This window comes from Salvelinus namaycush, unplaced genomic scaffold (assembly GCF_016432855.1).
Source record: "Salvelinus namaycush isolate Seneca unplaced genomic scaffold, SaNama_1.0 Scaffold246, whole genome shotgun sequence".
Lineage (NCBI taxonomy): Eukaryota > Metazoa > Chordata > Actinopteri > Salmoniformes > Salmonidae > Salvelinus > Salvelinus namaycush.
Genome location: NW_024059297.1, coordinates 121,340 through 136,901, shown reverse-complemented (window position 1 = coordinate 136,901; position 15,562 = coordinate 121,340). Strand labels below are relative to the sequence as shown.

Here is a 15,562-nt window from a genome sequence, read left to right as displayed (position 1 = left end):
AGGGTGCCATTTGGGGTGCACAGACTAACCCAGTAACATAGCTAGTCAGGTCACGTTCCCATAGAGACTGTCACGACATAGCATTCTCAGAGTTTCATTCCTTCGTTTACGTTCCTGGAACACTGTCCAGTACCTACTCATTCCTGAGCCTACTAAATGTTTACCATTGTGCTGAGTGGTTTTGCAGTCTGTGTAGTATTGTGATGCTTTAGTGCACTGTTGCTGCACACAGACTCTGGCATTGTCCTGAAAACTTCTAGTTGGCGTTACAGTATTTGTTTTGTTATCCAATCCGCACTAAGAATGTGTACCAAATGACACTTTATTCCCTGGTAAAAACCCTGGTCAAAAGTAGTGAAAAGTACTACATATGGAAAAGGGTGCCATTTAGGATACAGGCTATGCTTACCACATACTGTACAGCCTACAGTCATCCCTTCCATAAAACCTGTGCAGAATGAACAGTTACTGATTTGGTATAGTTTGCCCTTTGTAGTGAGAATCTTAGAAGCCTTATATCTGTCTCCTGGGCCTGTACTGTATTGCATTCTTTTTGAGAATGCTAATTCTCCTCAAGAAATTGCTTTTTGCTCTAGACTGTGTTTTTAAAGTTAATGTCCGTGTTCACTGTTCAGGTCAAAGTGATAACTGTCTTACCAGGTACTGGAGTGGTCATTGTAGCAGTCTTCAAAGATATGACATGATGAAAGTAGATAACATATTCTATTATAAAGTATAAATCAATGCTTTGCTTTGGAAATGTCAGTTAGAACCAATTCAAATGAATGTCTTTTGGGGAGTTTTTTTATTTATTCTGCTGTGAATCAGTGCACTGTTTCATTAGGAAACTGTACTCCTCACGGACTGCGAGCTTTCATTAGCTGTTGTTTCATTAGGAAACTCCTCCTCACGGACTGAGAGCTTTCATTGGCTGTTGTTTCATTAGGAAACTACTCCTCACAGACTGAGAGCTTTCATTAGCTGTTCTTTCATTGGGAAACTGTACTCCTCACGGACTGAGCGCTTTCATTAACTGTTCTTTCATTGGGAAACTGTACTCCTCACGGACTGAGCGCTTTCATTAACTGTTCTTTCATTGGGAAACTGTACTCCTCACGGACTGAGAGCTTTCATTAGCTGTTGAGCTGCTTCCAAGTTACTGCATTTTAGCCATCGGAAATTCCTCTTCTCCTGATAATGAGTCACTGAGAACCGATCTTAAAGTGCTTTGAAATTACTCCCTTTGTTTGGACTTTGATTTACTATTTGCCTACTCTATAGCTTCCCGTATTAAAACAGAGCTAACTCATCAATATTGATTAGTCTCTATTTTCTCAGTTTTGTGAATGTTTCTGCTTTGTTAAACTTGTATGTAACAATTTGAACTATTGCACTAATTGGGTCTGTCCAGTCTGTCCTCATTTCTAATCCGTTCATTACATTTTATTACAATGATTAGCTAGATGAGAACAGTAGCTGGATTAGAACCTCATAAAGATGTGCTGCAGTAGCTTTATCATTCAGTGCTTAGGAGCCCAGTGAGTGATGCAGACCAAGGCAGGAGACGCACAGAGCTAGAGCCTGCCCACCATATACATATCCTCTCTGCATTGTACTGAAATAGCGAGTCATATTGATGAGCAGTTCCATGGAGCAGGCTGCTGCCCTCTTAGTGAGAATGCTCTCCCTAAGTTTAGAGGACAAGGACAAGATCTAGTTGTGGAGTCACTTTCTAAATTAAATGACTGTAATGAATTCAATGAAATAAAATGACTCGTGTTTGTGGTCCACAACATGTGTTCCTTGTATGGGTTTATCAACATTTACTTTCTTCTCTGTCATTCAAGGCATGTTTCCTTTTTTTCTTCCAGTTGCTGGATATAAACTGGACAGGCCTCACAAATATGCTGGACATTCCAGGATTGAAGTAAGTGACAACTGCAAGATTGCAAACCCTGCTTGTAATGGGTCTCGGTTACATGGCTTCTGTCAGCACTACCAAGCCCTTATCACTCTCTTTCACTCCAGATGGGTGGGGTGTAGGTTTGGGCCGATATGATTAAATCAAATATCGGTATATTTGATATTGACGATTTATTGTGATGTGGAAGACTATACTCTTTGAACTTTACAAATCAAAACTGTGCAGATGTATCTGTTAGCCTGTATGTTGAAAATGAAGTCTAAATTAATTAACTAAGCCTATTTTTTTTTTTCCGCCATACAAAATATTATTTAATGAGTGTGACTATAATATTGTGAATACGCACACAATTTTCAGTCTGGAATTATTTTGTCATTAATGGTGCAAAATTATTATATCGGATATCTCGACATTTGGAGTAACATATCGTAGAAGAGGTCTCCCCAAATAGTTAGAACTGGCCTAACCCACAATATAGAGTGGAAAGTATTCAGATCCCTTTTATTACGCCTTATTCTAAAATTGTTCAAATGGTTTTTGAATCAATCTACACACAATACCCCACAATGACAAAGCAAAAACTGGTTTTTAGAAATATTAGCAAATTTATTATAAATGTAAAACTGAAATATGACATTTACATAAGTATTCAGACCCTTTACTCAGAACTTTGTTAAAGCACTTTTGGCAGTGATTACAGCCTTGATCTTCTTGGGTATGATGCTACAAGCTTGGCACACCTGTGTTTGGGGAGTTCCTCCTGTTCTTCTCTGAAGATCCTCTCAACCTCTGTCAGGTTGGATGGGGAGCGTTGCTGCACAGCTATTGTCTGGTCTCTCCAGAGATGCTCAATCAGGTTCAAGTCCGGGCTCTGGCTGGGCCACTCAAGGACATTCAGAGAATTCTCCCGAAGCCACTCCTGTGTTGTCTTGGCTGTGTGCTTATGGTCGTGAACCTTCGCCCCAGTCTGAGGTCCTGAGCGCTCTGGAGCAGGTTCATCAAAGATCTCTCTGTACTTTGCTCTGTTCATCTTTGCCTCGTTCCTGACTAGTCTCCCAGGCCTTGCCGCTGAAAAACATCCTCACAGCATGATGCTGCCAACACCATGCTTCACCATAGGGATGGTGCCAGGTTTCTTCCAGATGTGATGCTTGGCATTCAGGCCACAGAGTTAAATCTTGGATTCATCTGACCAGAGAATCTTGTTTCTCATGGTCTGAGAGTCTTTAGGTGCCTTTTGGCAAACTCCAAGCGGGCTGTCATGTGCCTTTTACTGAAGAGTGGCTTTTGTCTGGCTGCTCTACCATAAAGGCCTGATTTGGTGTAGTGCTACAGAGATGGTTGTCCTTCTGGAATGTTCTCCCATCTCTACAGAGGAACTCTAGAGCTCTGTCAGTGACCATGGGGTTATTGGTCACCTCCCTGACCAAGGTTCTTCTCCACCGATTGCTCAGTTTGGCTGGGTGGACAGCTCTAGGAAGAGTCTTGGGGGTTCCAAACTTCTTCCATTTAAGAATGATGGAGGCCACTGTGTTCTTGGGGACCTACAATGCTGCAGAAATTGTTTGGTACCCTTCTCCAGATATGTGCCTCGACACAATCCTGTCTCAGAGCTCCACGGAGAATTCCTTCAACCTCATAGCTTGCTTTTTGCTCTGACATGCACTGTCAACTGTGGGACCTTATATAGACAGGTGCGTGCCTTTACAAATCATGTCCAATCAATTTTAATTTACCACAGGTGGACTCCAATTAATTTGTAGAAACATCTCAAGGATGATCAAAGGAAACAGGATGCATCTGAGCTCCATTTCGATTCTCATAGCAAAGGGTCTGAATAATTATGTAAATAAGGTGTTTCTGTTTCTTTTAATTTTTAATACATTTGCAAAAATGTCTTAACCTGTTTTCGCTTTGTCATTATGGGGTATTGTGTGTAGATTGCTGAGGATATTTTTTTAAAACTTTAATACATTTGAGAATAAGGCTGTAATGCAATAAAATGTGGAAAAAGTCAGGGAGTCTGAATACTTTCCAAAGGCACTGTAGGTATGGTAGGGAAATTATTTCTGGTATTGGTTTACTCGGAGGGTGTTGTCTACAGTTACAGTACACATTCATAGTAAATGGATATCTGTATTGTATCCTTGTGGGCATCCCAAATGGCACCCTATTCCCTAGAGTGTGCACTATTTTTGGCCAGTGCTCTGAGTCCTGGTAAAAATATTGCACTATATAGGTAATATGTTGCCATTTGGGACACACATTGTTATCAGTCTAAATAGGCTAATAGATCAGAGGCAAAAAAAAAATTGTGAGCACCAATTACCAGGGATGAAAGGAGGAGGTAGAGAAGGGGAAAGGTATCTATATCATGAAGTTCATTGTGTCAGTGAGAGCGTAAAGGCTAAGGTTTACTAGGCTGTTTAGGCTGTTTAGGCTGTTTATGGCTCCTGTGTCAGGCTTTAAAACAGCTCTGTCCCTCCAGTGTTGACAGATCCTGGTCAAAAGTATACACTATGTAGGGAATTAGGATGCTATTTTGGACGCTGCTCAGGCAGCACAAACAGACAGGCGCTAGGGAACATTTAACATGAAGGCCTCATTTCTGTGGAGAGAGAGAGCCAAGTGGCAGCTTTCAGGGCTGATTGGAGGGAGGGAGTGCACCCATATGCGCATGCCTGTACTTGTATGGCACGCGTATGCGTACGTGTTAGTAGCATTTTACTGTATGTCGGTAATGACACCATGGCAGGTATAAATGATTAACAGCCAGTCCACCTTCTCAGACAGAGCTGCCGTCTGTGAGGGATAAGGAGGGAGAATGGTCAGCATAGCTCTCCCTGCTTGCATCCCAAATGACAACCTATTCCCTATATAGTGCACTACTTTTGACTAGGGCCCATAGGGAATAAGGTGCCATTTGGGAAGCTGGCCCTGTAGCTGCGTGTTAAAACTACACCACTGTGAAGTCACAGCACCATGAATCATGCATTTACAGCTCTATGCAAAGCAGCCATGTGGTGGAGGGCTGCAATTAGAGGACAAGAAGCCATCACATGGATATACTACTGGACCCAATAGCTTGTTTCAACATCTCACTCTTCAAGTTCTGTCAAATGCTGTCACTGTCCGCATGTGATATGCTCACTTATCCCAAAAGTGGGATCAAATAAAACACAGCTAAATGGACCAATGGAAATACAGTGTAAATACAGTTGTCAAGGGTAGTCTCCCTGAAAAATACTGTTAGAAGTCACATGAAAAAAGGAAATGAGCAACTAACTGGGCGGCCGGTAGCCTAGCGGGTAGGAGCGTTAGGCCACGGGGAAGGTTGCTGGATTGAATTCCAGAGCCGACAAGGTAAAAATCTGCCGTTCTGCCCTTGAGCAAGGCAGTTAACCCCCAACAACAACTGCTCCCGGGCGCCGATGACATGGATGTTGATTAAGTCAGCCCCATGTACCTCTCTGATTCAGAAGGGTTGGGTTAAGTGCGGAAGACACATTTCAGTTGAATGCATTCAGTTGTGCAACTGACTAGGTATCCCCCCATTTTCCTTTCCCTAACCACACAGACAGGATCCCCATTGTAGTGATGTGGGCCCTCCAGCTTCCTTTGTTTATGATGAACTTTAAACTATAAATAGTCATTTAAACCGAGCTATCCCTCCTCCTGAAAAGCCCCTGGAATCCCTTAGGGCTGCTATTGAAATTATTGAATTAATGAATAGATTAGAATGGGGATTATAACTAGTTTATTTTATCTAAGTGTTGATATTTATAGAAGGTGATGATGGAGTGGTCAGAGAAGTTGACGTGATTCAATAGGTGGTTGTGTTTTGAAGCTTGGATGGGATATGTGTTAAAATGCTACAGTGAATGTTTGGCCATTGAATATACTAAATTCAATGAAGAGCCATGCAGAGATACAGGTAACTGCCAAAATAAAGGAAACACTTGAGAAAATAAGGGATACAAAATATATTAAAACCAGGTGCTTCCACACAAGTGTGGTTCCTGAGTTAAGCAATTAACATCCCATCATGCTTAAGGTCATGTATAAAAATGCCCAGTTGCCCATATTTGTTTCCACCATGGCTAGAAGATGAGATCTGTGACTTTGAAAGAGGGGTCTCAAAATAGCATAGGGTGTTTAAAGGGTGTGTGTGTGTCAGTCACCAGATCAACCCAATTGAACACTTATGGGAGATTTTGGAGCGGCACCTGAGACAGCGTTTACCACCACCATCAAACAAAACACCAAATTATGGAATTTCTCGTGGAAGAATGGTGTCACATCACTGCAGCAGGGTTCCAGACACTTGTAGAATCTATGCCAAGGTGTATTGAAACTGTTCTGGCAGCTCGTGGTGGCCTAATGCCCTATTAAGACACTTTATGTTGGTGTTTCCTTTATTTTTGCAGTTAGCTTTATGTTTAGGCCTATATGGCAGTGGTTTGATAGTAAGTTTTGGTCCCTGATCGAGGTCCACAGTTAAACAAATAAGTATGGTGCCTGATGTGTTATTTGTTTTTGTATGACACTCCTTCCTGTGAAATGTAGCCTTCCTCTTTATATGGGTTTGCAGGAAACAACCTGAAACCGGCCTTGCCTCAAACGCACTCTCTCACCACACACACACACACACACACACACACACACAGTTGTCGCCCCCCCCAGACACGCTCTGAGTCTAAAGAGTCTGAAAAGTTTAATTGTAGTTTACCAGGAGAGTGAGTGTGTGTGTGTGTGTTTGTGTCTGAACAGACAGGGGGTTCTGTGTATGAGGCTCACATTTCCTCTGGTATGATTTGCATCTCACTCTCAAACAGCAGGCACCTCAGCTCACCCCTAAGTGTGTGTGTTTGGCCCCTGTCTGGGACCACTTTTTTCATTCTTGGAATGGAAGTGGTATCTCCTCCTCCCCCAACACACAGACCTGCTCTGAAGGTATAAAGTCTGGAAAGTTGAACTGTGGCTTTGCTGATCTTTTCCAACAGACAAAAAGTAAAGAAATAGGACAAAATGTAAAGTCACTAACATGTGTTATCAATTATAATTTGAGTCAATTGCAGTTGAACACCAGCAATGAATACATTCCTTCTGCAATAAACCCAGAAATGAGCGGGCTGGCCTCCACATATTTCACATCCACACTTTTTTTTCCCAGCACCAAAAACAACCTCCTTTTATAGACAAGATAGAATATGTCGTAACCTCAGAGGAATCTTGAGGACGGGATGGGGGAGGCCCGGCTGCACCATTAAACCCAGCTCTGAGGGAGTAACACACCCACTTAGGGTGTTCTCCATTCACTACAATGCTGCCATCTAGTGGGTATTAGAAAAACGTAACATTGACTGTTGTTTTGATTCCCCATTTACGATAAGCTTCGTCTTGGCTCCAGTTTAAATACATAATTTAAATACAGGATATCCATATTCCTGTAAGGATTAGTAGTGGAGCCATTGAAAGTTGTGGGATACTACGCTGAGCCCATAAATAGACTATTAGGAAGTGGAGAAGTTTCTGTGTGTGCACACCACTGTCACATGTCTAGTTTCAACTTCACAGACAGATGGTGCCAGCTGCAGATGGTAGTGTAATGTCTCTTGGCACAGGTCTATGGTATGAGTCAGGTGGGGGTGGGAGCAGGGAGGGAGGTTGGCCCAGCCTGGGCGCGAACCCAGAGACTCTGGTGGCGCAGCTAGCACTGCGATGCAGACCACTGCGCCACCCGGGAGACCCAATGTACTCAAGTTTACTCTACTTGAGTTTCTTACAATAGGAGAAAGGGCCCAGGGACTTTTGATCTAGTGGTCTTGGTGCTGAGAGCACTCAAGATCACAAATTCTGGCTTTAATTTGTCATGGTCTCAACTCACTGGGTCTAGGTCTGGATCTTGGAACCAATGTCCTGGTATACATCTTGGTCTTGGCTCCTGGATATTACCATCTGAAACGCTTGTTATTTTGCCAAAATAAAGATATGTAAACTCATAATTTAAACATCTAACAACATAAATAATTAGATGCTGTTAGGTTCTTATTTTTCAGAGTAAATAACCCACGGACACTAGAGAAGCTTTCACCAAGTTTAATCATTCCCCAAAGGTTCTGTACAGCTGAATATTTCAGACATCACAGTTTATATGCATCCTACTTAAGACACTCCTCCTCTTTACAGTTTATGGCTCCACAGAAAAGAAGGTAACCAGATACTAACCCTGATTACTCCCTTAAGGGGAACTGACCTCACCCCCTTCACCTAATCCACAGATATCCATCTGTTTTCCCTATATCAACACATCGCTCTCCTCTCCTCCACCAAACACATTCCAAAGCCTTCTGGGTTGCTACAGATTCTTTCTATTCAAGGCTTCGTCTCTATCATTTATTTAATATCTCAATGTTCAAAGTTTAGCTGATTTCCAACAGGACCAATGTCCTGATATACATCTTGGTCTTGGCTCCTGGATATTACCATCTGAAACGCTTGTTATTTTGCCAAAATACAGATATGTAAAGTCATAATTTAAACATCTAACAACATAAATAATTAGATGCTGTTAGGTTCTAATTTTCAGAGTAAATAACCCACGGACACTAGAGAAGCTCAACCAATTCAGACACAGACATGGCTTCCCCCATGGTAGTATTCATACCCCACTTTGGGTGGAGTCTCCTCCTTATCGCTAAACATTGCATCATTATTGCTGAGCAGGGAGCTAAGTGGTATGATCCTTCAACGGTTTCTCACCTTATCAGTACTGCCTCATGCAATCGTGTTCCCTGTGCTCACCCCCTCCAAAGCTTCATTATGGCACCCCTCATGTCTCTTTTGTAACTGTTCCTATACTTCTGAGTATAACAATGTTCAAAGTTTCACCCAGAATCCAACAATGCATAAGTTATTAAATCAATCAACAAGTTTCAGATTCATACAATCAATATTGAACATTTTACAGAAAACTCAATTAAATTGAAAGGTTTGGTTAAAAATCATGTTTTTACTATTTTGTTAATTTTTGTATCCAAGTGAAATTCATAAAATAAATCTATAATAGTTTTATCAAAATGATCACTACTGTGCATGGTTTTCCCTTTATATTGCAATTTTTTATTTTATTCAGTAACGTTTATGGGGTGGTAAGGAATTCGGGTAAATATTTCAAATATGTAATACAAAGTGTGTAAGTAGTATATACTGTATGTCTACCTGACATACACTACATGACCAAAAGTGTGAAGACATGACACCTGCTTGTCGAACATCTCATTCCAAAATCATGGACATTAATATGGAGTTGGTCCCCCTTTGCTGCTATAACAGCCTCCGCTCTTCTGGGAAGGCTTTCCACTAGAACATTGCTGCAGGGACTTGCTTCCATTCAGCCACGAGTATTAGTGAGGTCGGACACTGATGTTGGGTGATTAGGCCTGGCTCGCAGTCGGTGTTCCAATTCATCCAAAGGTGGTTGAGGTCAGGGTTCTGTGCAGGCCAGTCAAGTTCTTCCACACCGATCTCAATAAACCATTTCTGTATGGACCTCACTTTGTGCACTGGGGCATTGTCATGCTGAAACAGGAAAAGGTCTTCCCCAAACTGTTGCCACAAAGTTGGAAGCACATAATTGTCTAGAATGTCATTGTATGCTGTAGCGTTAAGATTTCTCTTCACTGGAACTAAGGGGCCTAGCCCGAACCATGACAAGCCTCAGACCATTATTCCTCCTCCACCAAACTTTACAGTTGGTGCTATGCCTCGTCCATCATACTGCCAGATGGTGAAGCGTGATTCATCACTCCAGAGAAAGTGTTTCCACTGCTCGAGAGTCCAATGGCGGAGAGCTTTACTCAACTTCAGCCAAAGCTTTGCATTGCGCATGATGATTTTAGGCTTGTGCGGCTGCTCGGCCATTGAAACCCTTTTCATGAAGCTCCTGACAAACAGTTCCTGGGGCCGATGTTGCTTCCAAAGGCAGTTTGGAACTCGGTAGTGAGTGTTGTAACCGAGGGCAGTTTTTTTTTTTTTTTTTTACGCGCTTCAGCCCTCATTTCCGCTTCACAATAACAGCATTTACAGTTGACCAGGGCAGCTCTAGCAGGGCAGGAATTTGACGATAGGTGGCATCCTATGACTGTGCCACGTTGAAAGTCAATGAGCGCCTCAGTAAGGCCATTCTACTGCCAATGTTTGTCTATGGAGATTGCATCGCTGTGTGCTCGATTTTATACACCTGTCAGCAACGGGTGTGGCTGAAATAGCCGAATCAACTAATTTGAAGGGGTGTCCACATACCTTTGTATATATAGTGCATGTTGGAAGGCGTGTGCTGAAAGTTTGGGAAAAATAGGATACAAATGTGATAAAAAATGTTTACCCCCAATTTACTCCACTTCTGTAGAATGACCCATATAGGGAATAGAGTGCCATTTGAGATGCAGAATGTTGGTTGAAACAGGATGGAGGTAGCAGCAGCTTGAATGGAAGATAGATGTTTTCTATCAGTGGTTCTGTGTGTCCCCTGGACTGTGTGTCTTATAACCTGTATCCCTGTCTGTGTCCCCTGTTAGTGGCTTGTGTGATAACCTGATCCAAGACATCATCTACAGCTACCTGGTCCTGCCCAACCGCATCACCATTCCTCTGGTGGGAGAGGCTCAGCTGGCTCAGCTACGCTTCCCAATACCTAAAGTAGGGAGGATTCCCACTCACCACAGAAAGCAAAACACATATTCCACTATATGAAGCCAAGCCTGATAAATGAATCAATGCATTTTTTACTGTTGTTTTGTTATGTTCAAATGCAACCCATCCCTTGTGGCATTATTGAATTCCAATGTTAATGTAATACATGAAATCACTATGATATACAGTATGTATGAACTTAGTGTTTTGTCTCTCTCTCTCTCCTCTAGGGTGTCCTGAGGATTCACTTCCTGGAGGCCCAGGACCTGTTAGGGAAGGATAAGTTCCTGGGGGGCCTGATCAAGGGCAAGTCAGACCCGTACGGTGTCCTTCACATCGGCAACCAGCTGTTCCAGAGCAAGGTGGTCAAGGAGAACATCCATCCCAAGTGGAACGAAGTCTATGAGGTAGAGAACATTTTAAAGTGTCCACAGGGAGGTTCGAGAAGTGTTCTTAGGATGATTCTTATGTCGGCAGTTTGAGAGAGAATGTCTTATTGAAGAAACTGAATGGGACTCTCTTACAATATTGGAGTGGGTGGGTTGTCTGACATTAGATACATACTTACAGTACGTTACCAATATGTTGTCCTGTATGCCACACAGAAGGTCTGTAAATACTGTATGTGTGAATGTGACCCTCAGGCTTTGGTGTATGAGCACTCAGGACCACAGAACCTGGAGATAGAGCTGTTTGATGAGGACACAGACCAGGATGATTTCCTAGGAAGGTTAATGATAGATTCAAATCCTTTGGGGTCCTTCCTCAGCCATCAAAATCACTTAAACATCAAGCGTGACCTCTGCTGTAGCGCATAAAGCTATCATGTGTTAGCCCCTCTCTCCAACGAACTCACAGCATGTGTATATTTCCCTTGCAGTTTACTGATAGATGTGGCTGAGCTTCAGAAGGAACAGAAAGTTGATGAGGTAAAGTTGATTTATTTTGTGACTTCTTTCGTTCTTAATAAAAACACTCAATTGTAAAGACAGTATATGTGATCACCCAGCACAATGTGTTCCATTCCAGTGGTTTGTCATGGAGGAGGTGAACACCGGAAAGCTGCATTTAAAATTAGAGTGGCTGTCTCTGCTCCCCACTCCTGAAAAGCTGGATCAGGTACACCTTTATCTACTCTGCATCCAAAATGGCACCCTATTGCCCATGTAGTGCAATACTTTTGATCAGTTCAAAAGTAGTGCACTATATAGTCTTTCTGAGTGCTACTTTAGATCAGTCTGTATGTTAATGGCCTTTCAGTCCTTCAGCGTTAAGACTTAACATTAATGGGTCTACATATTCCCCTTCTACATCCACGTGAGAGTGAGTAAATGAAACATGCAGATTAGAGGGATAGGTTGGGGAATCCAAGAGTCACGCTGTTTGAACTAGTGCTGTGGTGCTTATTTAACAGCTGTTCCAGTAGTATACTCATAGATCCCTGTAACACCTGATGCTATGGGTGCGGCCCAAATGGTACCTTATTCCCTATACAGTACACTACTTTTGACCAGGGCCTATTGGGCTCCGGTCAAAAGTAATGCACTAAATAGGGAATAGGGTGCCATTTTGGGACACAAACTGCATTTCTGCAGTCCATTATATCAGCTCTGAAGCCAAGAATAGATAACTCACATCATTCTATGTTTGACCAACAGTACAAATTGCACCTCCTACAGTATTGGCTAAAGCGCAGCATTCATTCTTTGTCTCCTATTTACTGCCTCTGTGCCTGTTTGAAGGACCGCTATAACCCTAATACCATTGTACTAAGGGGACAAATACAGTTTGAATTGAGTGACCAACTGTAACTATTGATTATGGTCTGGTCCTCTTCCGCTCTCTCTCTCCTAGGTGCTGACCAGTATTAAGGCTGATAAAGGCCAGGCTAACGATGGCCTGTCGTCTGCCCTTCTGGTGGTCTACCTGGACTCAGCAAGGAACCTTCCAGTAAGTCACTTCACCTGTGGTAAACTCACTGTAAGAATAGGAAGAACCACAACAGCTACTATATCCTTAAGATTGATCATCCGTTCTGCTGTGTACAGTAGCAGAGGTTAAATATCAATCATTTGCCCCATTTTAAACTATAACTTGGGTGGAAAAACGCACTACATTGCATTAACTCAGCACAACTTCTTTAATGCGTTAGTTAGTAGATGGTAATGTCAAGTTTCCTCAAAGGCCATAAAACAAGGTATTATTGTGCCAGTCTACCAGTCATCAGACAGTATGAGCCTCCCAGTTCACCCCAGCTTCTCTCACCTGCCTCCTCTTCCTCCTCTTCTTCTGATTGTTCTCCTGCTTGAACTCCTTCCCTTCCCCCTCATCTCCTCATGATAATGTTAATCTTTATCCTCGTTTCATGTTATTGATCCTCATGATAATGTTAATATTTATCCTCGTGATCATGTAAATATTTATCCTTGTGATCATGTAAATATTTATCCTTGTGATCATGTAAATATTTATCCTCGTGATAATGTTAATATTTTTATCCTTGTGATAATGTTAATGTTTATTCTCTACCTCTCTTCCCTCCGTCTCAACTGGTCACTCACACTAATAGTCTGCCAAAGGGCTACATTATTGTAGCTGAAGTTGATATACTGTTCTATAATACCTGTGAAATCACAGAATTTGTTTTGACTCTTTTTGCATAAATGCATAGGCAAACCCTGCTTCACATGTCTTCTTTTCAGCCTCTTCTTCTTTGCTTTCTTCTCTCCGTTTCCCTCCTCCTCTGAAGAGTGTGTTCGAGGGGAACTTGGGTTCTGGCTACTTAAAAGAGAGGAGAGCTTCGGGCCTAGTCTTTTGTGAGAATACAGCCTCTCTCTATAGGACCTTATTTGTGAGTCCTCTGGTATTTTGCATCCTAGTTATAGTTTTTTTTCCACAGTGTGATTTTTGTTTGTAATTATGACGATTGAAATGAGAGAGAAATTCCAATAAGCATGTTGACTGTCGTATGATTGACTTATGCACGTATAAGTTCTTAATATTTTGCATAAAACATACAGTGAGGCTGTCAGTCATAACTATGAAGCCAGAACTTGAGAAAGATATCGGTGCAAAAGAGCCAGAGGCATGTTAGGAGGCTTGTCTGTAGATTGCTTTCCCTCCATCCTGCTCACCCAGCCATTACCCGCCCGTTAGTGGGTTGTTGCCCCAGCAACAAATGCTCTCTTACCTGTAACACGGGCGTCCTCAGGACACTGACCCTGCCTCGCCTTGTCTCAAACTCCAGACATAACCAGTCATCTCAAAGCATCTCCCGATGCCAGTCTCCTGTTACACATGCCTCCCACACTACTCAGTCCAAAAGCAATGGCATGACTTGTCAAGGCATGTCTGTGTCCCAAATGGCACCCTTTTCATTATATAGGGATTAGTTTGCCATTTGGGAAGGAGTCAGTGACATGACCTGTCAAGCCATGTTAACAATTCTCCAGAGATGTGTAGCTGACAACAAAAATATCATTTTTAACAACAGATAATGAATAACTAATGTGATACAGAATACAAGGATATGCTACGTCCTAAATGAAATGCTTCGCTCTGTGGATGAACTGTATTCATTTAACTGTAGATGTATTTGTTGATAGAAATGATGTTGTCTGTGTTGTACGAAAGTACTCATCAAGAGAATGACTCCATTCCCTTTACCCATAAAGAGATGATAATGTATCTGGAATTCCATAGATGTAGATAAAAAGTACAAACGTGAATATCCCCATTTTTGGTTGGAGGATTCCCAGATTCCGTCCTATTCTTGGAATCCTCCAACTGGGATTTTTAGAAGCCCAAAATTCCTAGGTTAAGTTACTAGAATTTTGCAACCTTACCCCCAATTATTACTCTCTATTCACAAACACCATCTCACTCCTGTTAGTGGACAGCCTTGTCAGGGTTGGAATGGTCCTTCTGTTTTCTCCATAATGAATGCTCCTCTTTATCTCCCATTGGGTTTTTCCTGGGTATGTCGTTGTCAATACTCTTCATGATTTATTAACCTTGTGCTCATCATGTTGTTTTTGTCTCTGTCTCTACCTGTTGCCCTGGCGTCCTGGTTTTGGGGTCGTCTGGTGTGTGGTCTTCATCGTCGCTCCAATCATGATTTAACCTCCTCCTTCTTCCTCCTGCTCCTCCTCCTCCTTGCATGCCCTCTCCTAATAACCAACCTGGTGTGTTCATTCTCTCCTGCCCTGGGGAAAAAGCGCAATCCTTTAGAATTCAACCATGACGGTTTGAAGAAGGCCTCAGTCAGTAAGGCCATCAAGGTAATGTAACAACCGAGCATGCAGAGCCATCCAGACAGACAGACAGAGGAAGACTAAAGGCCCTGTTAAATACTTTTATTAAAAAAAACACCCTTCCTGTAATACATTAAGACTGGTGAAAGCAATGGGGTGGAAGCTATGTTTTCATCTGTGCACTCACTTATAGAATTTAAGGTATTTGAACAGGGCCTAGAAACACACTGCTGTTTCCCCTGTGACCAGAGTTACACTGTAGTACAGGAAGCATGTACAGTACTGTGCTTTTCTATTAGGAAGTGGATTTAGTGAAAAGCAATTAAGTTTACCATTTGGCATCAACTGTATCGATTGATTAGATCCCAGTGAGTAATATTGCTTACAAGTTGTTCCCCACCCATGTATTCCTACAGGACTGCTGCTGGAGCATAAAAAATGCCTTGCAAGTTGATTTGTGTTCCTTGTTTTGTGAAATTAATTATTAACAAACCCCAAACTCTACTAATTGTGTTTGTGGACTAAAACTGCATTCCATGCACTATATTCTAATATTCTGATGTATATAAAAAAATGTGTTGTATGAGATTAATGCACCAAAAAAATATATCTTTATGTAAGCATTTCCTCTCTTCCAATTTCAACTCTATTTCCTGGTGTTATGGGGTTCTTCGATATACATTTATGTAAC

At 42.0% G+C, this 15,562-nt stretch overlaps 1 protein-coding gene across 2 annotated transcripts in view; it reads left to right on the top strand.

The window, feature by feature from the left end:
* The window catches only part of LOC120038984 (extended synaptotagmin-2-B-like), a 45,255-nt gene that overhangs the window by 23,668 nt on the left and 6,025 nt on the right, over positions 1-15,562 (top strand). Inside the window, exons 8-15 of one of the 2 annotated variants that reach the window (XM_038984508.1) lie at positions 1,872-1,927; positions 10,504-10,624; positions 10,849-11,025; positions 11,263-11,348; positions 11,499-11,547; positions 11,648-11,737; positions 12,473-12,568; positions 14,836-14,898. In XM_038984508.1, coding sequence (XP_038840436.1) covers positions 1,872-1,927; positions 10,504-10,624; positions 10,849-11,025; positions 11,263-11,348; positions 11,499-11,547; positions 11,648-11,737; positions 12,473-12,568; positions 14,836-14,898 — 738 coding nt within the window. The remainder of the gene's footprint in view (positions 1-1,871; positions 1,928-10,503; positions 10,625-10,848; positions 11,026-11,262; positions 11,349-11,498; positions 11,548-11,647; positions 11,738-12,472; positions 12,569-14,835; positions 14,899-15,562) is intronic. The other variant, XM_038984509.1, reaches the window with a different exon arrangement.